The following is a 23947-nucleotide window of genomic DNA, read 5'->3' as shown; positions in this document are numbered from 1 at the left end:
CACACACATACACACACTTTACTGTCTTTCGCACTTAGACTGAGCTCTATGAAGAAGAGGCTTGTCTTCTTTGCTAATGGTTTCTAGAGGAGGTTCATGGTTTCCAAATGGCCTCTCTGTGCACATCTGTGGCATTCAGAAGACGGGATGAAGAAACTGTTTGGAGTGGATTAGACTGCTTAGATAAGGGTTGCTGAGAAATGAATGCAGCTCACATTTTAAGAGTGGGAAAGGAGAAGAAATGGGAAAGGCACCAGAAAGGACATTCTGCCCTCTGCTTTGTCTTGTTTCTCCACCTCTAACATGTTGCAATGCAGTTATTTTTGAATTTCAGATGCTTTGAATACAGACTCTTTCACACAGGTAGGCAAACAATCTACTACCAAACTGAGTCCTTAATAATGATGTTAGCGTCTTAAAAATCCTAGACCAAATCTTTAATTCCCAGTGGTCTAGTTTTAGACACTGCTTGGAGTTTTTCTTTTTTTTTGAATTTATAAAATACTTGTACAAGAATATGTTTTTAGTATACCCAGCAAATATTCTCAAAGAATTACATTTAAAGAGTGTGATGTCATAGGCACATTTTTAATAAAATGAAGGCCCTTCAACCTATGTAACACAATTCTCTACAAAGCAACGCATGCTCTCCAGGAGTGTGTATGGTCACGTGCTTTATTTGCTCACAAAGTCTTCCCAGCCAGCTAAGTAAAGGCAGCAGTAACTCCTTCTACCCCTGCCCAGTCAGGAGACACAGGCACAAACCACTCATGAGAGACATTTCTCTAAGGTATCAGCACAACTTGTGATGCAGGATTCGGTAAGCTCAATGTTTTGTATCCACTAAAGAGTACGATTATTTTAGAAATAACTAATTAATGTTTTTGAACCTGGGTCTGAAGTTTCATCATATCTGCTTCAATTTTAAGGTTGGATTCATTCAGTTCCTTTATTTCTTCATCCAAATGCCTAATTTCTTCATCACCATCAATACCTGTGAAGAGTTAACAGTTCACAGTGAATACAGAAGACGAGGCCCAGCGACAGGTTACTTTATGTTCAAATATGAGACCTTATTTTAGTGCTTTTACCAAACTATATCTATGCCAGAATCTTAAAAAAAGGAAACAGTTTTGGAGTTGAATTGAATGCTTTCTAAGAAAAGGTAGTACAAAAACCCCAGCTTTTTGGTGGCTCCACTGTGTCTCAGAAGACCTGGGGAGCCCTCATTACAGTCCCTGCAGGCAGGAACCATTGTCGTCTTTTCAGATATGAAATTACCAGGCTTCTAAAATTAAAACAACTTGACAGAAATGAAATGAACTAGCAGTGTTCAAATCCATGCAAACTCTTGTATAGCTGCTGCAAGGACAGTGAGGTCCCAGGGCATGCCCAGCAATTACATATCTGCTTGTTGAGGGGACCCCAAAGAGGCACATCTCGAAGCAGAGCTGGGCTACCAGCAGATGGCAGCAGATGTCTCTGTGTGCACTTGGTAAGGCGCACATGTGGTTCAGGAGGACGAACACAGCCTTGACTGCTGCTCTTGCATCTGAACACTCTCAGAACTTTAGGTTTCAATTCCTATAAAAATATGCATAGTATCTCTGAGGGAGCACGAATGTATAAAATGTAGACTGCGGGACAGTGGCCAGTGACCAGGTGTTAGTTTCCATATTGTAGAGTGAGTGGGAATTCATTTTACCATTTGGAAGTCTGGGAAAGCAGTCAAGAATGCCACAGTCTGGACCAAAGTTAATCTCAACAATCTGAAGAAATGGGTCTACACTACTGCTGACAACAGAGAGGACTGAGTGCGGCCTGCTGCACATTGGTTCAAGAGCAATTTCACAAGGCAATTTTAATCATAATATTACCAGGACTAAATCACTGTAGTTTCTGAGTGAGTTGGAAATACTCTACAACCTGTTGTAATGGCTCAGGGATGTCCCCTAAAGTTCATGTGCTCAAAACTTAACTTCCAGTGTCATATTTAATAGCTGAAAGTAGGATCCTTAGGGAGTGATTGGGATTAGATGGCATGAGTGGGGTCTCTATGGTGGCACCAGTAACTCTCTGTGAAAAGAGACTGGAATTACCATATGTGCTCTGTCTCACTCCATGATACATGGCACTGTGTAGTTATCCAGCAGAAGAAGGCCTTCACCAGATGCCCAACCTGTGCTGGCAATATACTCTTTGTGTTGGTACATCAAACCTCTCCACACACAGCCAGAAGACCCTTCTATCTCCTTCAGTGGAACTCATTCTCACCAAGGGGAGCTGAGAAGAGGACTCATATTTTGAATTTCACTTGAACTACCAAGCACCATTCACTGGGTCCATGAGACACTTACTCACTATCTCATAAAGTAGATGGGAAATTGAGGTACTAAATGCCGGAGTTGGGCTTCAAACATGAGTTTTCTGCTTCCAGAATATCTTCGCATAGCTTTACTCAGGGCTTCTCATATCTGGGATGTCATTTATTCATGCTCAGTGATAGACAGAATACAGTCAATGGAAACTTCCAGAAATAGCCCTTAAGTTTTTAAACTTGCATTTATAGTAGGTGTTGTAATTGTTCTATTTTATTGTCATTTGTTGCTAATCTCTTACTGTGCCCAATTTTATAAATCACATGGCAGTACGGGTGTGTACATATAGGGATGACACTATTGGTGATTTGGAATTCACTGAAGCCTTGGACATTGGAGGTGATATTATGTCACCTTTATCCACAGATGACTGACATGTTTTGGAAGCATAATAAGATGTACACTTATGGTGCTCCTTTAAAGACATCGGTGGTAGAACGTCAGACTATCTAAGCATTACTATGGGTCAAGGAAAGCATGTGACTACCCATTATGTGCATATTCAGTGAGATTTCTGCTCTTTATCTTTTATATATGTTTGAGCTAAGGTGCCATACAGACAAACACATATTAAAGCGTCCCAGTTCCATTGACAATATATTGATGGTGAAGCACTGAGGAGTGGGGTGCTTTTAAGAAACAACCGGAGTTCTGGGCAAGGCTCAGCTGCTTAGTATATGGGTGTTAGCAACAGCAGAGGATGCTGGTCTTTCCCTAACATCTCGGGGCTTAAGCTCTGGGTGCTAACTTTCCCAATGTCTTAGCAGTGTGTAGTCACCTAGGAAATGCCGTAGATAACTCAGACAAAGGTGTCCCTGAGCAGGAAGTGATGGGCGGTGCATGAGAGTACTTCTTTCCGTGATACCACACACCTCCCACTTAAAGCCCACATGTACATTAAAGAATAAGCAAAAAGACTTTCAGAAGAGAAATGTGAGAACAATTTGAAGTCCCCAGCTGGAACATGGCATCAGTGTGCACACTCAACATGCAAGAAGCCTGGGGTTCTGTTGCATGCACCAGAGATGAAAAGAAAATTGTTCTGGCTCCTCTCTGATCATCTACCATAGGCAACATCAATCACAATTTCTGAAGGACAGTACCGCTTTGCCACCATATATCTGATGCTCTTTGAAGGGAAATAAGTAGGCTTGTGATAACCTGAAACAATACTGAGAGAAATATTGGAAAAATACTCAAGTACTGAAATCACAATGGGGATTCCTATGAAACTCAAAATTAATATATCTTAATGCTGACAAGGGATCAACACTAGGGAAAAGGCAGAGAAACAGAGATATAGATACAGATACTAAGGTACTTAGTCACCATAAAAATAACTCTTTTTAAACAGAAAACATTTAAAGAATCAAGTACAAATGCCAGAAATTCTGTGCTGTGAAATAATCCTTTTTTTAATCTACTGTAAAGATTTATCACTTGAATTGGTTTTTAAAAAAGTGAACTGGCCAGTAGCCAGACAGAAAGTATAGGCAGGACAACCAAACTAAGTATGCCAGGATGAAGAAAGACAGATTCAGAGGAGATGCCAGAAGACAGAGAGGCAGCAGGGCATGTAGCAAATGAGGTAACAAGCCACAAGCCATGTGGCAGAGGGTAGATGAAAAATATAGGTTAATTTAAATATAAAAGTTAAATAGTAACAAGTCTGAGCTATTGGCTGAGCATTTATAGTTAATAATAAGTCTCTGTGTAGGTTATTTGGGAACTGGCAGGAGGGAAAGAAAAGTATGCCTACAATTGTATTTACTGAAATTTGATAGGGAACATACACTAGAAAAACATATGCATACATACATGTGTGCACATAAGCCCACAGGCATGCACACATACACACCCATGTATATGTATGTACACATTTCCTAGGAGAAAAACTAACACTGAAAACACTGAAGGACAAAATTATTGTGCCTCTCAATTTATCTGTGTGTCATTTCATGTCTTTCCTTGTAGGCAAGCCTTATTAAATAATAGAGAAGACAAGGAAAACGTTTCTGAGAGGTTACAGTTGCAGCTCAACCTTGAGGAAACCCCTTTGTTCCTGCACACAAAGTATGCTCGGGAAGCCTGGACCTTGGTGGAGATGGTGACTTACCCCCAGTTGCTTTGAGCTTGATGGTCATTAGTCCCTCAGAAACTTTGACCTTTTTGATAGCTTGTGCATTGAGAGGGCATCCAGATAAACTGTGAGAAGAGAATTTATATCCATATGTGAAATGCACGTCATTTCTCATAAAATTAAACTATTTTTTTGCTACCAACTACTGATAGGTTTGCCTTCTTAGTAGTTATATCACAATCTGTAGTTTTTCATAGAAATTAACTAATAAATATATGTTAAATAAAATCCAAGGGTTCTAAAATATTGATAAGTGTTTGTATTTCCTTTTCTTAAATCAAAAATACAGGTTGCCACTGCTGACACAGCTGGTCCCATTCACTTGGCAGACCACTGGTCTTCCGCACTCATGAATGTGCATTCGATGGTACAGACTTCCTTTTCTGCAGCTACAAAACCGCCCACACAGGCCATGAACAAGGACCGCTATCACCCAGCTGGAATCCATAAAGAACAAGGCAGAGTTTAGTTCTTCCTGCTTTCATACAAAGCACAGTCTGATCTTCAGGGTGATTCCACAATAGTCAACAAGTCCCGCTCGCTCGAGAAAATTCAATCGGCTGATGGATAGCTTCTATTTTGTTTCCCCTGTAACTGTTAAAACATTATTTTCATTTAAAATATTTCTACCCTGAAATGGGAATAAAAGCAGCTGCTGCAGGTGCAGCCGGGGCAAGGAGATCTGTTATCCAAGCTGGCGCTCATGACCCTGTTCATTGAATTGCTGCTCTCTTCAGAAGGCTTCCTTCCTTTAATGTCACTTGCTTTATTTAAATAGCACCAGTGTGATAATGATAACACTGAACAAAACCTGGTTTCCATCGCTTATGATCAGGTAATTTTCTTGTTCTAAGCAGTCATTAATTCTTTCAAGGTTTTGTTCTATCTTTGTAGAAACCAGTTTCAGAATTAAATAAAAACAAGAATAATCAACCATTTAAAGTATTTCTCCCCCACAGAAATGCGGTTTCAATTGATCTATAAAACAATCGTTTCAACCTGAAGTTCCCGATGCTATGCCAAGCGGAAGAAAAGTTTTCTGGAATGAGATCTTCAATAAACATGAAGTATCGCGTGCTTTAAGAATGAGGAACTTATTCTACATTAAGATTCTATAAAATGCAGGAACTAACATAACACTTTAAGGGTAATTTGTAATAGGACACATTATGGAAAGGCTATGTGGTTTATTAATCTTTGGTAAGTTATTTATGCAGGAAAAGAAAATGAGAGGCACCCAACTTTAGCCCCAAACTGTTTTGGAGCTTCTTCCTGACGATCATGGCCTATGTACGATTCATGGAGACTCTCTCTTTCCCTGGAGAATGTGCATGAGTTTGTCAGGGTTTTTTTCCTTTTTGTCACATACCATGTTCTTTGAAAACTATTATGATGGGTAGGAATACTTAACAAGTGAGTTGAATGTTAAAGGTGTCCATTTTAGACACAATGGACAGTAGCATTTCATTTGAAACGTCATATCTTCTCCCTAAACATCTATTTTTTAACTTACAGTAAATTCCCAAGTAGACACAGTGTTATAAAAATGCTAAAGAAACATAGCCCTCACCACACAGCTTAGAACTAGTGTGTATTATTATGAAAGAAAGGCTTTGGATGGTGGAGGCAGAGAGGATGAATCCTTGGAGCTCACTAGCCCGTTAGCTTAGACTACTTGTTGAAATTCAAGGCCAGTGAGAGATCCCCTCTAAAACAAAAGATGTAACGGTCTTGAGGAAAGACACGCAAGGTTGTCCCCTGGCCTCTGTGTGTGTGTGTGTGTGTGTGTGTGTGTGTGTGTGTGTGTGTGTAGATCACAGATCAGTCTCAGGTGTGTCTTTCCTTGGCCCTCCATATATATGCACACACATGCATCATGACCATACCCATGATAGACATCCTTTACGGATCTGACGATGGAGCTTGTCAGGCTTGGAACAGGCCTATGGGTTGTGGGCTCCATAGTAGAAAAGCAAAACAAAAACAACCTAAAATAGGAGTATTATGTGATTTCCATCAAATCAGCAGTTCAGTTAAGGTACATCAACTCAGTGGGAAGGACGTCTCCATTGCTTCTCATACCACATTGTGGCCACAGACTTGTTTGCCTTTCTTAAAACAAAACGACAGGTGACCCAGCTTAGGGCACATTTGATTTGTGACTCTTGTTCCTAAATAGGAAATGATGACCGAAACAGAATTAAACAATGTATGCAAGCTGGTGGATATGAGCTTGCACTGACAGCCATACAAGGCACACCATTTGGAAAACACTTTCTCCATAGCAGGTTTCACCGACAACTTCAAAACAAGCAGTTCCTGGAATGATAATTTTCTGGTGTCACTTTCAAGGTCTTTCTCTGACCTTCACACAGAAAATGCAAGTTTTTCCATATGTCAGTTTTACTGGCACCTTGAAAACAATCAATTCCTGTCAGGGTCCGTTACTGGTATCATTGAACTATACCTTTATAACTGAAAAAGTGTCAAAATGTCCCAACTTTGCTCAATTTGTTTATTGAACACAAAAGAATCAAAGTTTCCCAAAAAGTGCACAGGAATTAGCGTGCAAGACTAGAAGGGGTTGGGACACTCACTGACTGCAGAAATATATCAGGAACATTCTAGCTTTTTCCCTTCAGGAGCAAAGTGAGCCAGATAGCTGGACTAAGAGCATCCTTGAGCAACAGAGGCTTCCCTTGAGAGCCAGGGGCTCAGGGATGAAGGACATCATTGCAAAGCTCCAGGTCCTTGCGCACCACCAGCACCTATAGGGGCTTCTTGCTTTCAGATTGTTGTGGGCGAATCAAATCTCCCTGGAAGTAAAGCAATGCTACCCTGGCCTGAAATTGGGTGACGACAGGAGAGGCAGGGATGACAGAAACAAGTAAGTAAAAGTGCACAACTACATGACATAGTAGAGTGGATAGCACCACTTGGAATTGGAGTGACACATGAAAAGACTAAGATACTTAACACTACCACAAGTGATATTTTACAGTATAAGAACCAAATGGAGTTTCTAGGGCCCTTGAAATCTGTGCAGTGAATTTTCAGAAACAGAGAAAATGCATTTTCCATTCTTCAGACTAGTAAATTAAACTTAGCAAGACTCTGTGTTCTATACCTAAATGTTATAAATAATGGTATTTTGAGGGTTTTCACTTTCCCCTAAGTAACTCACATCACAAACAACCACAGCATCAACAAAAAGACACAAAACACGCGTTACCTTCTGTGGGTGACGAAGACGTTATTGACGTGACCCAGCCCATTGCATCCTGGCAAAGGACAGTGGGGAAGTTCCTGCTTGTTCAGCTTCCAGGAGAGAGGGGACCCATTGAGGGGAGTCTCCTTCTGTCTCTTGGCAGCCAGAGGACAGCCAGAAGCTGTGCGATGTGACGTGTATTTACCCGATATGTGACCTTGACCGTCACACCCTATGACAGGACACCTAGAGAAGCACAGTGGAGCCGTTATCAGCTTGGACAAAGGAACTGACACCTCCATACTCTACAGAAACAACCAACAGCAGAGAGTGTCAAAGGATACCATCATATGCCAGCTAATTTTATAGCAACTGGATGCACACGAGTCATTAGAGATGAGGGAATCTCAACTGAGAAAACGCCTCCGTCAGATCAGGCTGTGGGTAAGCCTGTAGGGCATTTTCTTAATTAGTGATTGATAAGGGAATGCCCGGCTCATTGTGGCATCATGGCAGTGCAGGAGACTGTAAGAAGGTAGGCTGAGCAAGCCAGTAAGCATCTCTCCTCCAGGCTCTCTGCATTAGCTCCTGCCTCCATGTTTCTGCCCCTTTGAGTTCCTGTCTTGGCTTCCTCCAATGATGAACAATGGTATGGAAGTGTAAGTCATCTGGCTCTTGGGCTTGGCATTTCAGCACAGCAATAGAAACCTTATGACATATGACAGCATTGTGTATCTTAAGACACCAAGCAACAAAACAGCATTGTGTTAGCAGTAATGGAGCAGGCTTTGAACATCACCTCTTTGTTCACGGCCAAATCTTTGGGTAGAGAATATTGTCCCAATATTTGTAGGCAGGGAAAAGTGAGGTTTGTGTAAGAACTTAGCTGACTAGGCAGCAAGAGATGGATTTAAGTTCATACTCACTGTTTGTTGTTCTTTTCTTTTCTTTTTAAATTGAAAATGGATTTTTAAATAAAATATGTTTTGATTGATTATGGTTTCTCCTCCCCCAACTCCTCCCAGATCCTCTAATCTATTCCACCCACACAAATCCACACCCTTTCTCCCTCTCTGCCATTAGGATACAAACAAGCATCTAAAAATAAAAATAAAATAAAAATAGATAAAATCAAAATTAAAAAAAAACAGAATTGAATAAAACAAATTAAAGAGCCGAAGAAAAGGCTCAAGAAACACTTATAGACACAGAGACACACACATTCATACACAGAAAACCCATAAAAGCATAACTTCCACAGTGTTGCTTTCCTTTAAAAAAAGATGGGCAAGGAAAAAAATCTCCCTCTCTTCTGCATTGCCAAAGAAGTGTAGAGATGAAGTTATGAAGGAGAAAACATTCTTGAACACCTTGACTCCTTAGCCAGATATCCTGGTTCTTAATGATTCATCCCCTTCAGGATTGGGTGGAAACTCAGAGGCATCCCGAAGCTCCTCCCACTTAGCCAACAAGATATAGCCCAGCCCAGTTCTTTATCAGCTGTACTTACTTAAGTTCGGAGTCTTCCTTTTCTTCCTTGGTAGGGGTCATTTTGATGCCACCTTTCCTCGCACGAGGGCAACCAGACAAGCTAAATTGAATAACCAATAACAGTACAAGACACTGTGATTAGGAAATTATGATGGGGTATCATTGCTAGTACACTACTTTGCACTTGACAAATGGGGCTGGTCTTACCTTCTATGGGAAGCATAGTTTCCCGTCACATGCCCAGAACCATCACAACCTGGCGTTGGACACCTAGAAAACACAGGAGCACAGTAAGCTGCCTGGTTGGGGGGAGATGGGCATCACGACTCATGTCAGGACTCTTTCAGTTTAAGCAACTGCCTTTCAGTTAAGAACCCATGCTGAAAACAAAACTTAACATGAAAAACTGCTGAGTAATATTTGGCTGCCAATATATTATTATTTATTATACACTCAATTTTTGAGACACAGTATCAGTATGTAGTCTGGAGCTCTATGTAGAACAGACTGGCCCTGAACTTACAGAAATTTGCCTGTCTCTGCTTCCTGAGTGTTGGGATTAATGGCATGTGCCACCATGACAGACACATTTCCTTAAATTCACTGAGATAAAAAAGAATAGAAAACATAAAATTCACAGCTAAATATTAATATCTCTGTAACCTAGAGACCTTGTAAACAAAGTAGAAATGAGCCAGGACAATGTTCAGCAAAAGGGAAAAGCGGTTAGGAGATTTTAAATTCTTATGATTTCTTCAAATTGATGGTGAAAATTTTTGTTACACCTTCACTGGTTTAGTAAATAAATTCTAAAATTAAGAACAAAAGGATTGTGTTTTCATGCTATTTGTTACAAATCAGTGTAAAACACAAGTACCCCGTCCATTCTCCTAGTCCCTCCCAAGTCAGTCCGGCCAAAGTCTAAAGGCTGAGTTTCAGCCCTTTCAAATTTTGACAAGGGTTTTTTTTTTTTTTTTTTGCTATTACCTAGCCAGGTACCATTTTCATGAACCCTGAACAACAAGGGCTCCACCAGGGTGAAGAAGGGCACAGAGGTCATGCCTCCCAACACTTACTTAAGCTCCTGAGAGTTGGCAGCCATGAGGGACTTAAGAGTCTTATCTGCTAGGGGACATCCGGACACACTACAGAGGGAGAGGAAGAAAAGAGGTATAGCGTTGACATGGATGAACTGACTCACGGGTGTCCTGGGTTTGTGATATACATTCAGTTCTGGGTGACGAGGAATGGAAAAGAATTAACTGGAACTGGGTTTTGGTTTTACTGTTAATGAATATGGACTCATGGGGATTTCAGTCATTTGTTGTAATCAGCAATGACCAGCAGTCCGCTCTCACTGCGGCACCAGTAACAAGAGCTTCAGCTTCAAGCCACTGGCTAAGGGACAGCAAATGCCATCAGCAAGAAAACAAGAGAGAGAGCCTCTCACCCTGCTCAGCTGCACCAGCACCTTGATTTATTTATTCAAAACCAGAGATGCCACTTCCACTAGTGAGAGGCCCCTGTTATTTCTTTGTTTAATGCTAGGTGAGGTAAGAGCCTGTCATGAGCCCCGAGTTGGTTTGTAAAGAAGAACAGATTCTTTTGAACAAGAATCATGATTTCTATGTACCATATCTAAATCTCAGAAAAATAAAATAATCCCCTAATCCAACTCACCCACTCTCCATTTCTTAATCCAGAGAGCGGCTTGCTATTCTAATAGGTGACGTGAAACTGACCAAGATGATGAAAACCTGAATGCATACAAGGACATGTAGTACCTGCGGTGAGATGCATAGTTGCCTGTGACGTGGCCACTTCCATCACATCCTGGTGTCGGGCAGCTGTGTCAGCAAAAAAATACATCATGAGTGTCAAGGGCATTTCAGAGACTACTGCTCTTCTGGAGAAATTGCAAAGCCTTTTCTCCTTTCCAAACTGCACTGGTTTAGGGGTGCAGAAGCTAGAGAACTAAGAACTTAGAGGCTAAAAAGAGGATTCAGAGGTAGAAGAACAGTAAGCATGTCATGTCCAGACACATCCTTAACTTTTTTTCTTTTCAATGTTATGTCCACATTTCCAACTCAAATGATGTGGGAAGTGATGCTAACTTGCTGCCTTATAGTCTGTGAGTCAACAATCCATGCTGTTCTGTTTTTTGAAGAGATAAATTTATCTCTCCATAATGCAGAATTATGAGAACAGGAATCCTGGCACCAGCTGTATGACATGTCATAGAAAGGGATTTCTGTAGGCTTTTAAGCAACTCTGACAGTTTACAAACTACAAAGAAGAAAATCTTTGACTGAAATGTAAATTGATATTCTAGGTGGGAAATTTATGGATGACAGATAAATAGGCAAGATATTTAGTTACTAAAACTCTTTAGCAGCTTCACTTGGTCTGTAGCAATGCAGCACCCCCAAATCCATGGCTAGCCCACGAACAGATTCCAGGATGTCTATCAAAGGGCCTACTGGGATCTGTGTCTTTTCAAGTTTCTCAGAAACTTCTGTCTTAGGCTTCTTACATATATTTTAAAAACATCCCAACAACTTTGTGACCCCCTAAGAGGTACCGTTCCAATTAGAGATTCTTTGTTTTTTTAATGACTTCAGTTCTTGGATGTTGTGCTCATTTGGAGAGCACAAACAGACCCCATTCTGAAGTGATATCTGTGGTTGTAATAAGGATCTAAGGGGAAGGCACTGAGTTTTTGCTGACATCCTGCCCAAAGCAAAGTCCTTTCTCTCCATGTAAATGAATTCAGAATGAGGCTTTCTAAAGAAGTTTTGGGATTAACAACACGATGATACAATCCCCTTCTAAGTAGTTTTTCCTTTAAGTACTTACCATATATTTTAGGCAATGAAAAAAAAAAACTATGAGTATTAGGAATCTCAAAGGGATGCTTGCTTTTCAGGGACTGATCTAAATTGGGGCCATTTAATTCTTCTGTCCCTGTTTCTGTGAGGAATATCAGAAAGTATAGATAATAAAATATATGTACAAAACTCTTTTTTAAAAAGTAATGATGATTACATTCCGTGATACCTTTTTGGTAACACTTATCCATTGATACAGAATGTGTCTGAATACTGTTTAACTAGGGAACGAAGGGCTTTCAAATGCTTAAGAATTTTCACTCCCAAATAATATTCCAAAAGCACTGTATTTATTTTACTTCTTTTCTATTTTCAACTATGTTCATTAACATTTTCAAAAGAGGCAAAGAGTTATACTAATTTCAAGCTAATTATCTGTATATTACCTATGGAATACAGTATGAATGTATAAATTTGACTAGATGAAATGTTAAAGCTTTGTGGCATAAAAAAGTTAAAAGAATTCATTGCAATATTATTCCTGATTGGGGAATGATATTCCTAATTGAGTTTCTGATAGGCCTCTCTGATGGATGGCAAAAATTCAAATTTATAGTGACAAATATTCTACAATATTTCATAATACCAGTTGGGTGATGAAATCTAGGAGGCTTTTTAGATAAAAATAATAAAGTTAAAGGAAGGAAACTGGTTAATTCTCTTGGCAATTGATGTTCAAATCTATTCAAGTCAGAGAACAGTTGATAAAATTTCAAAGTTTCCTTTCAGCAGTTTTGGGTAAGTTGTTACTATATAATTAACATTTTAAAAAGAAACTGATATAATAAAGATAAAACAAAAATCAGCACACTAATAAAGACACAAACAAATCAGTGAGTCCCACCCAAAGGTTGAGTGTGGTACTTGGGAACTTCCTGTGTGTATTTACCTTCATACTCAGAAGTGTAGTCCATTACCAAATAATACCACTTCATTTTTTCTGTCCCAGGATGGTCAATTATCACTCATACAGCACTTAGTTTTGTAATAACTTTTGGCAATTTCTAAAAACCTATCTTTAAAAAATAGAATTTTGCCATTTTGGAAGGCACTGCGGAAAAAGTCATGTGATGAAGTTCAAATAGCAGATCCAAGTGGGGATAAGTTCGTGTCTCTTGTAAGGCACCTTCTGGAAAGAAAAATCTCTGAGAAATTTGAGTTCTGGTGGGTCTGGTACCCTTCACTGTGTTGTGTAGGCCACTAAGACCCAGGTAGAGCCTGCCCTCTGCAGCTCACTGTTCATGCTTGACTACAGAGTCTGTTATAAGCTACATGCATCTCAGGCAGCAAACAGGCCTTCTACTTGGAATGATCTACCAATATCTATTTTGTACAAGGCCCATACTTACTACTGACCAGCATGTGAATTGTGCACTCTATCTTAGGTTATTGTGCATGTAACTTGATTATCTAAGAAGCATGCAGTACTTATTCATCACTGATGACATGATCACAAAACACAATGAGAACCAAATGAGGAAAAATGAGTAGCAATGCCTTCTGGGCCTCAAGAGGTGGGCAGACAATAGAGAGCAGGGAGGTAGCAATTGTATACACTGGTGAGCTAATGATGAGCACGGGAAGGATCCTGAAGCCGGGGTAGGATTCTTAGCCCCAGAGATGAGAACCTACAGTAGGTGGAGGGTCTCCATGGCAGTGACACTGGAGGGAAGGACTAAGAAGTGAGGGTACAGACTCCTGTTAGAGATCATTGCTGAGGTAACAACTGCAAGACCCTGAGACAAGTATGCCCCTGATGTGTATGGGAAACAAGACATGGGATTGACCAGGAGGTAGGATCTAGTTGGAGGGAAAGATCTGTCCTTATGAACTAGTAGATATGCCTCAGAGGTTAGAGCCAGGGTTGGCAGCTCCCATACATGGAAGAAGAGAACAGCAGCCTAAAGACTAAGTTGCAGGTATTCCAGTCACCAGAGAACTATGCTGAGTCTAGGAAGTAATTATAGTGAGGTAAAGAAAGTCCTCGGATGAGGGAGTCCCAGGAGCCAAACATGGATGGTAAGTGATGGATCATGGAGAGAGCAGGTCACAGTATCTGCTGTCTGTCAGGCATGAACAAGGGTCAAATATTGACATCTAGACAGGAGGTGAGAGGGTTGTGGGGACCTTCAGAAGAACCATTGCTGGGGGAACTCCTTCAGCCGATGGGCATGCTCATTCACTCACACTCTCTTTGCTTTTGGATTTGATTCCTGTTCTCTGCTTGTATAGAGGGTTGTATATCTGTGAGTCTACCCCTAAATAAAGAACTCTTTATTATACCCCATTCTGAGCTACTGTGGGATCACATTATCATGTTCATCTATGAAGCATGGAGCTGTAAGAATGGAAAAGACTCAGAAGGAAAATGGAGACATGCATGCTGTGGGAGAATGTTTCTGCATACGGAAAACAGTTGTCACTTGTATAAAATGCTGATTGGTCAGTAGCCAGGCAGAATGACCAGAGTAAGAGAAGACTGAGAAGAAGAAAGGCACAAAATCAGTCACCAGCTAGATGCAGAGGAAGCAGGATGAAACTGTCTCACTGATAAAACAGGTACCAAACCACGTGGCTAAACACAGACAAGAATTATGGGTTAATTTAAGTTGTAAGAGCTAGTTAATAATAAGCCTGAGCTAGTAGACCAAACAGTTTATAATTAATATAGGCCTCTGTTTGTTTATTTGGGACTGAATGGCTGCGGGATTGGGTGGAATAGAAATATTCACCTACAAATAGCACCCAAACATTTGGCAAGAATTTCCACATAAAGCCTGAGAAAGCTTAGAAAAAAAATCTAGACAGACAAGAGAATCAAGAGTAGCTTCTTGGTAACCATCTTTTCTTTGGTAGGCTCTGTTTGCTAGAGGCAAACAGAGGTGTGACTCCTTTAAGATAGGCTTCCAGACTCAGCTTTAACTGTAAAACTCTCACAGCTCTTTTAAAAGGCTCTGCCACCAAACACCTAAGTGGTGGTTATGAGCACCAGGTAGCATGCTTCTTGATGGTGTCAGGGACCTTGAAACTCCACAAAGTTGTGGCAATAAACATGACTCATACTAGTACTCCTTCATGAAGCTAGACTCTCAGAAAGCTCAGGAATGGGGTGAAGCAAGTTGCCAAGACTGCAGTTTTAATCCTAACCATGCTCTTATATTCATGTGCTCAGAAAAAGATAGATATGTACAGTAAAGACAGATTCAGACAGAAAAAATACCTCTAAATGGTTTATAGTACAGTGTGTTTAAAAATATATGTAACCTTGGGAGAGAAAAGAAAAAAGATAGAGAAAATCTTTAAAGAAAAAGGAGTAGAGTAGTCAAGTGTGATGGCTCACGCCTTTAATCCCAGCACTTGAGAGGCAGGGGCAGGCAGGGTCTCTGTGAATTTGAGGCCAGTCTGGTCTACAGAGTGAGTTCCAGGCCAGCCAAAGATACACAGAGGAACCCTGTCTCAAAGAACCAAAAATTTAAAAAATAAAAATAAAAGAAAAGTGTAAAAAAAAGCCACATAAAGATGGAAAATATTCAGAGAATCTGGATACTATATGTTATTATATTGTTTTATATTTGATTGCTGAGGAAGGACAAACAACTGCTAAAGATATTTGATTATAAATGCTGCTGGATTAAACCAACCTATATATTTTAAAAATATCTTTATTTCAAAATATAAATCCAAAGATATGTTACTTTGGGAAAGAGGTTCTACTTTTGTTTCTACAGGAAATTAGAGGTTGTGGATTAATTCTGGGTTAAAAAAATAAGGTTTAATCGAGGAAGACCCCCCCTGAAAAATCACCAATGGGAAAAGATGACCTAGATGATCCAACATTTCAAAGCACCTCTATTGCTGTTACTTCTGACTTCTGAGTCCAAAACTGTTGGCTGAGCTGATCTAGCCTCACAGATCATCAGGACTTGACCATATCCTAAATTTTCTTTGGGTCCCCATAAGATTATCAGTGCCCCCATTCTGCAGGAAGTAGCCTAGAAAACTATGCCAACATTCCCCCAAATGGATTGTGGATGTTTGTCTTTGTTTAGTGCGATTGGTTACAAGTTGTTACAGACAATGGTCAGGGAGAAAACCAAACAAAGGAGATTATATTCTGGGTCTTGTTTTGAAAAGAATAAAAGGAGAACTGCTGGGGGATTTTGCTTTTGTACACTGCAAAGAGTTGTCACTCATATTGGTTTAATAAAATGCTAGCTGGCCACTAGCCAGGCAGGAAGTATAGGTAGGATGACCAGACTAATAGAGTTCTGGGAAGAGGAAAGGCAGAGACACAATCACTAGCCAGATGCAGAGGAAGCAAGATGAGAATGCCTCACTGAGAAAAGGTACCAAGATAGATGGCTAAATATAGACAAGAATTATGGGTTTATTTAAGATGTAAGAACTAGTTAATAATAAGCCTGAGCTAATAGGCCAAACAGTTTATAATTAATATAAGCCTCTGTGTGGTGGGACTGAATGGCTCTGGAACAGAAACATCCAACTATAGGTGCACTACTAAAAACCTTCCTGAGGAATTTAACTCTAAGAACAAGAGGGAACAAGAGAGTCTATTTCAAAGCTTCCCCAGGAGAATTTTGAACAGAAAGAATTTATGTGGAAAATTACAGAAGGGAGGATATGGTGCGTAAATAGAAAGGTTACTCTTTTCCAGAAACTCTAGTTGGTAGCTACTCACATATCTGTGCATCGTTCTACATTTTCCCTTCCTCTTTCCTTCCCTCCCTTTTTTCCTCCCTCATTCACTCATTTACCAATTCACATTGCTAAGCAAAACTTCTTGCCTCCAGGTTTGTTTGTATTCTATTTTATTTTTAGAAACACATAGTAATTGTCCTATTTATGGGACGGCTGTGATATACATCGTAAATGTTTCCCAAAGGCCGTGTCATGTGTTAGGGTCCTGTAACCAGACTGTTTTAGTATTCAGAGTTGGCAAACCTCAAGGAGTGTGGCGTAGTGGGGGGTCACTATAGTTGTGCCACAAAGGGGGATATTGGGATCCCCCTTCTTGTTCCAAAACACAATGATGTAAGCTGTTTCTTGCATTATATGCTCCTGCCATAAAGTCCTGTTCCACCACAGACCGAAAGGCAACAGAACAAAGTGGCTATGGATAAAGACCTTCAAATCCATAAGCCATAATAAACCTTTACCTTCTTATAAATTGATGAGAGAAAGCCGAGTAACAAAGGGGTAAAATGTGATTGTTCGATTTATGTATACTTTGTATTAATGGCTGAATCAGAATAATTGCTCATTCAACTCTTCTGAGTTAGGAAAAACTTAAGAGGAATGGAAACCCTTTCCTCCCAAGCCATAGTTTTCAGAGTAATTACAAGGTTAGCTGTCTCCCTGAAGTCAGGATTTAGACACCATGAGTTGAGATATCTCTAGTTGAGTATCAGTGACCAAAGAGTATGCATTGCTATCTTGTCTGTAAACAACAGAGGTTCCCACCTCTTGTGCTTTTGGAAGCTACCTGAGTGCAGTGCAGAACACTGTATCTCCTCACTAGTTAAGATGCCCTAAAGTAGTTAGAACTTTCACTGTAAAAATCTGAGCACTATCACTCACAATTGTAAATCTGTCTCTCCTAATTGCCAAATCTTTTAGTGCAGATAGCTGAGCCCCACTTACGTAATTAGTTCTTTCTTCAGATCTCTTGAATGGAGCTTGGGCTTTGGGCTTGGAATAGAGGTTTCTCCAGCAAACTTCTTTTCCTCTAAATTTTCTAGGGAGTTCACAGGGTCTTTCTGGAAAACAAATAAAAGCCAAAATCAAAAGTGGTGAGTTGAGGGAAAAAAGTAGAAGACGTTAGGGAGCCATGAAAGACAACTGAATTGGAAATTATTGGTGTCAGCTGAGTTTGGCTTGAAGACTTGCCTTGAGTCCCACAAAGGATATATATGAAAATATAAAAAGATATTTTGTAAGAGGATATTTCCTGATTATTAGAGGGATTGTATCTGAGAAGGAACACCTTTTAAAAATTCACATCTTTGTTCATACAGAGAAATTTCTTCAACTATAAGGTTGTTAATATATTGGTACATTTCAAATATTTTTATTAAATAAACATGTCCTAATGAACCCATGAATCATTTTTTAACATATCCAGCTGTCATAGCAGCAGCAGCAGAACAGAAGGAACATTGTACCAGAGTAAGAGCACTGGTAGAACTATCTCAATATGATGGTATTTTATACCAAATAAACAGACTCCAGAATAGCACCATACTATCCTTCATATGGTTTGTGTTTCTAAGAATTTTATGTTACTGATTAAAAAATATCTTCTATCAATATGCACTGGAAGGGAAACATGAACATGTACAAACTGCAGAGAAGGGTTTTCTCAATGACCCCTCCCCCCCACACCAGATTCCTGATACCTGCCCATTGTGCCAGTCAGTTTGATGTGGATTTGGCTTAGGAGCAGCTCCATTCTAGTCTAGAACTGCCTTGGCCTTTTGAAAGCTGATGTGAAGGCTAAATACATGCAACACTGTCTCAGTGTGGAAGGGCCTGTTTTCCCACTGAGATACCAATTTTTCACCAAGTGGCATGACGTAAAATAATCATTTTATTGTTTTCTTTACCATGGAGTTGAGAACAAAGATTCTCTCTGAAGGCATGTCCATTTACAGATAAGCATGGGAATGCTTTTGGTTGAGGGTTAAAATCGATGTATTTTGGAATGTGGGATTATGGAGGAATTTCAAAGGAAATGATCGATATTAAAGCTCAGACTATTATATGGCTAAGATGCATATGAAACAGTGTTGACTGGATATGTGCTACTTAATTGGCACAATAAAGTGTTGTAAAAGGTTTTAACACCATGGTTTTATTGGTGAAGACCTTTTAAACATTTCATGACTTTTTAAACTATAGACTCTTGTGCTTTTAATTTTTTTGTAAATTTATTGCATTTTCTGCTTTTACTTTGCCTTCACATTCTATTCTGCAAATTTGCAGGGAATGTATCATATGTGTCCATAGCTAAAATAATTCTCAGGAATAGTTCTGTTACAGAAACATATGATATTAGATGAAATATTAAGCAGCACCCAATGTAGAATTCAATAACATTTTGAGACTGTTATTCAAAACTTAAAAATGTATAGTTTTTAAAATAGTAATTTATTCTGTGCACAATGCCCAAAAAAGACATGTATGTGTGCATTTATAGAGTACACGTGTGCAATCACATTCTTCAATGTACAGATGGAAGGTTACATTGATTTCAGTAAAGACCAGAACATAATGGTAACATGAATAACAGATAATAGCATCTGGCACTTTTAAAATTTTAAGCCCTGAAATCTTTGGATAACTGACAGTTGAATGAAGCTGACAGCCCTAGTTATTTCTCAGTACTTTCCTTTTGAAATATTTTGAATTTTTTCCAGATTCAGGATATTTTTTAGAGGGCATCTGGACAGGCTATTTCGCTGCGAGAGATAGACAATATTTTCTGAAAATTACCACCAAAATTAAGCAACTGTTGTGCATATGAACTAGATAACAATGAATTAGAAATAATCACTCAATTTCCGGTGGTGTGAGTGCTGAGATGTAGGGGCAAACGGGAAGAAATGTTTTCAGATCTTCAAACATTCCTGATGAACTGTTGGGGTAGACTCAGTGTCCCTAAGCAAGCACAAGGAAAGGGACCTTGTTCCTTAGTCACATCATGAAGATGTGCCAGGGCATCAGCCCTTGGTCCTCATCCTTGGCCCACCCGAGGCAATGACTTCTCCCACACACCTTGTCTGTACTATCTCTCCCCTCTTCCTCTCCATGGCCTCCCCCTTCTCATTTCATTTTCCCTTTGGAAACGTTTCCCAATATTCCCTAGCAATCTCTGTTGTGATTTTTTAAATACATTTCTCCCACTTTACTTTTTCTTTGTCTTTGGTAATCTCAAGTTATTCACCTCATTTCTGTAACACAAGGACCAACAACTATACCTTCCTGCTTATGCTTTCTCTTTTTTGGAAATGTTACCAAACCTGCTTCCCAGGACTGTTGGGATAATAAGACATGGTATAGAAAGAGTTATTTACTTATATATTTTTTACTGCATGTGGTGTTTCTCTAATGTCTTCAACACAAGGATTCTGAATAGACATTACTAATTTAATTTGAGTACATTTCAGAAATGGTATCTCTTGAGCCTCATACTTGTTTATCCTCAAGATTCAGAATAGTATGTGAAAAATACTCTGTTCACAGAGTACCTTGGTACAGATGAGGGAACAAGAACAAAGGCAGGAAATTGTACCAGGGAGTTCCAACGATTGAGTATCACTTTTATGTGAGTCTCCATCCACTATGAACAGCTATGAAAGAAGTGGTTAACTCACCCAGTGTGAGCACTGTGAGTACACAAACCCTTTGCATTTCCCCCACCAGTCTTCCTGGAGCATGTCAGAGGTATGAATTTCAACATAGCTTCTAAATTCCATTTCACAATACTTCAGTTGAAAACTGTAGAGTAAGACTGCCCTGTCGGATCTTACTTCAGGAGAAGACCCTCCTTCTCCCCACCTCTCTCCTCTCTCTCTCTGTGTGTGTGTGTGTGTGTGTGTGTGCACAGAAAAATAAAATAAAACACTGCCACAAACATATGTTGAAGCAGGAGGAAACATAAAACATTTGAATCTATACAACTACCAAAATGAATTAATTTTTTTTTAAATTTTATAATAAAAAAGATTGTAAGTAAAGGTAAAATGTTGTTAGGAGACTCATTTTCTGACACACTGGACTCTAGGAAGGACAGACAAGAAGTCAGTGGGAGAAGTGACAGAAGACACACAAGTGTAGTGACAGCCAGACAACCCTGGATATCCTATATGAGAGGACAACAAACCCAAGTAGTCATTGCTGCATTTCTGCGCAGACTCACACACTCCTGACTGACACTGGGCACCAAGCTTCTAGAAAGGTTTCTGGTACATAAACTGACCATGGGTCAGTCAACACAGTCATGTGGTCAGGAACAGGATGTTTAAAAGCCTCTCAGCACATGGAGTTGAGCTCTCAGTACACGCCAGGATCCTTACTCATACAAGAATGTGATGCAGTGAGAGCTACTCTGTAAAGCGCTATTATCTGGAAACAGAATGACTTCTAGTTAGCCCACATCATCTCCCAGCACCCTGCCTGCTGCCTTCTCTGCTCCACTAGGAGGTGGAGCATGGTGTAACTGGGTCTTCTGTGTGCACACAGGATGGCAATGGGAGAAGTTTATAGTCATTACTGCAGACCAATAAACGCCTGTGACTTTAAAAGTATTTGGAACATATCAGATGTTTTTGAGTTAGGAATATTTTACTGATGAAGTCTATGCAAGATCTGAAAAACTCCAATTAGGTAGATTAGAGTTAGTCTAACTGAATGCTGCTGCACTCGAGACCATTCATCCTCCAGGCGGTGAGGAGGACTGACATAGATAATGTTGGTACAAGGATGCCTTTGATCAGCGCAGTGGGTACCTGCTTATGTTACTTTTCATTTGCTTCTTAAGAAAGAGTCTCCATATCTATTACCATGCACAAAACTCAAGTCTAAATGGATCAAAGACCTCAAAATAAAGCCAGGCACATTGAACCTTATAGAAGAGAAAGTGGGAAATACACTTGAACGCATTGACACAGAAGACCACTTCCTAAATAGAACCCTAGCAGCACAGACACTGAGAGAAACAATTAACAAATGGGACCTCCTGGAACTGAAGAGCTTCTGTCAAGCAAAGGACACGGTCAACAAGACAAAACAACAGCCAACAGAATGAGAAAAGATCTTCACTAATCCCACATCAGACAGAGGTCTGATCTCCTAAATATACAAAGAACGCAAGAAATTGGTCACCAAAGGAACACATAATCCAATTAAAAAATAGAGCACAGACCTAAACAGAGAACTCTCAACAGAGGAATCTAAAATGGCTGAAAGACACTTAAGGAAATGTTCAACATCCTTAGTCATCAGAGAAATGCAAACCAAAACAACTCTGAGATTCCATCTTACACCTGTAAGAACAGCCAAAATCAAAAACACTGATGACAATTTATGATGGAGAGGTTGTGAGTAAAAGGGAACACTTCCACATTGCTGGTGGGAATGCAAGCTGGTACAATCCCTTTGGATGTCAGTGTGGTGATTTCTTAGAAAATTAGGAAACAACCTTCTTCAAGACCCAGTAAAACCACTTTTGGGTATATATCCAAAGGATGCTCAATCGTGCCACAGGGACATGTGCTCAACTATGTTCATAGCAGCTTTGTTTCTCATAGTCACAACCTGGAAACAACCTAAATATCCCTCAACTGAAGAATGGATAAGAAAAATATGGTACATTTACACAATGGAGTACTACACAGCAGAAAAAATAATGACATCTTGAATTTTGCAGGAAAATGGATGAAGCTAGTAACCATTATTTTGAGTGAGGTAACCCAGACCCTAAAAGACATTTATCACATGTAATTACTCATAGTTGGTTTTTAAACACAAAGCAAAGTAAATCAGCCTACAAACCACAATCCCAGAGAACTTAGAGAGCAATGAGGACACTGAGAGAGATTAGATAGATCTAATCTACATGGAAAGTAGAAAATGACAAGATCTCCTGAGAAATTGGAACATTGGGACCTTGGGGAAGGGTTGAAGGGGGGAGGGAAGAGGCAGGGAGGGGAACAGAGAAAAATGTAGAACTTAATAAAAATCAATAAAAAACCAAACAAAATAAAAACCAAACAAACAAAAAAGAAAGGGTCTCATGATACAGACTATACTGACCTTGAACTTACAAGCCCTCTGCCTCACTTTCTTGAGTGCTAGAATTACAGAACTATAGGCGTGTGCCCCATGCCACTATGAGTAGGCCTGAGGCCAGGGGAGCACCATGGTGGAGATTGAGGCCTTTTCCCCTAGTGGGTCTCCTAGACCTCCCTCACTGCTTATCCTTGGAGATGCCAGAGGAGATGCGTAGAAGTAGAGAAGGAGGGGAAAGGCAGGAAGGAATGGCGATCCTGCAAACCTGTGCTCACTACTGCACATGCTGACTCACTGAGACAGTAAGCAAAAATCAACCCCCCCCCCAAGTCTGAAAGACAAAGAGCTGAACTATTGTTCATACATATGTCTGCAGCAAATTGCTATGTCAGTCCTTTAAATATACCACCTGGAAAGTCCCTCAATATTTCTGATTAAAATCACAATCGGATCACCCATACTCATCACCAGGGTTACTTTTGTAATGATGTGGGATGTAAGTATCTGTTCAGGCCACAACAATGGCTTTCTCTCCAGAAATGAGGAGGGCCAGATGCTTTCTACCCTGTCACCAACTTTGGCCACTCTTAGGGTAATCAAGTTCACAAGTATTGCCTCCAGGTCTTTGGGACTGATTCAGCCTAGATGTCCAGAGACCTTTCAGTTACTCATGTAACTCTCCACAGACATGTCCTATGTCTTGGGACCTCCAAGAGATCTAAGACATGGCTCTGACATGCTTTCAAGATTCTTCTTGTTCCTGACTGGATTTCACCTGGATACCGATTCCAAGTGTGTTATTGAGTCAACCTTTTAGTGTTGAATAAGGACCCTTACAGGATACTGTGAGGACAACTGTCACCATTGTGGGAGTAAAACTCACTATAATGATGCTAATTTATGCAAATGATCTGAAAAGTTGAGTTCATTAATAGATTTCATCTGAAATTTAAAAGCATTACTTTATCTTGATCACAAACACAAGACCTGATTAGATGGCTTTTGCTGCTCTTGAAAAGGACTGGGGTTCAGT

At 39.9% G+C, this 23947-nt stretch overlaps 1 protein-coding gene across 5 annotated transcripts in view; it reads right to left on the bottom strand.

Moving 5' to 3' along the window:
• St18 (ST18 C2H2C-type zinc finger transcription factor) overlaps positions 1–23947 on the bottom strand; it is a 133865-nt gene that overhangs the window by 5693 nt on the left and 104225 nt on the right. For all 5 annotated transcript variants that reach the window (XM_085677086.2, XM_085677087.2, XM_048420497.3 and 2 more), the window contains 8 exons: positions 17767–17882; positions 11002–11064; positions 10294–10362; positions 9425–9487; positions 9237–9317; positions 7751–7972; positions 4495–4583; positions 891–994 (listed from right to left, as the gene is read on the bottom strand). In XM_085677086.2, coding sequence (XP_085533212.2) covers positions 891–994; positions 4495–4583; positions 7751–7972; positions 9237–9317; positions 9425–9487; positions 10294–10362; positions 11002–11064; positions 17767–17882 — 807 coding nt within the window. The remainder of the gene's footprint in view (positions 1–890; positions 995–4494; positions 4584–7750; positions 7973–9236; positions 9318–9424; positions 9488–10293; positions 10363–11001; positions 11065–17766; positions 17883–23947) is intronic.

Source organism: Myodes glareolus, chromosome 16 (assembly GCF_982192425.1).
Source record: "Myodes glareolus chromosome 16, mMyoGla1.1, whole genome shotgun sequence".
Taxonomy (NCBI): domain Eukaryota; kingdom Metazoa; phylum Chordata; class Mammalia; order Rodentia; family Cricetidae; genus Myodes; species Myodes glareolus.
This window is presented reverse-complemented; position numbering and strand designations above follow the sequence as displayed.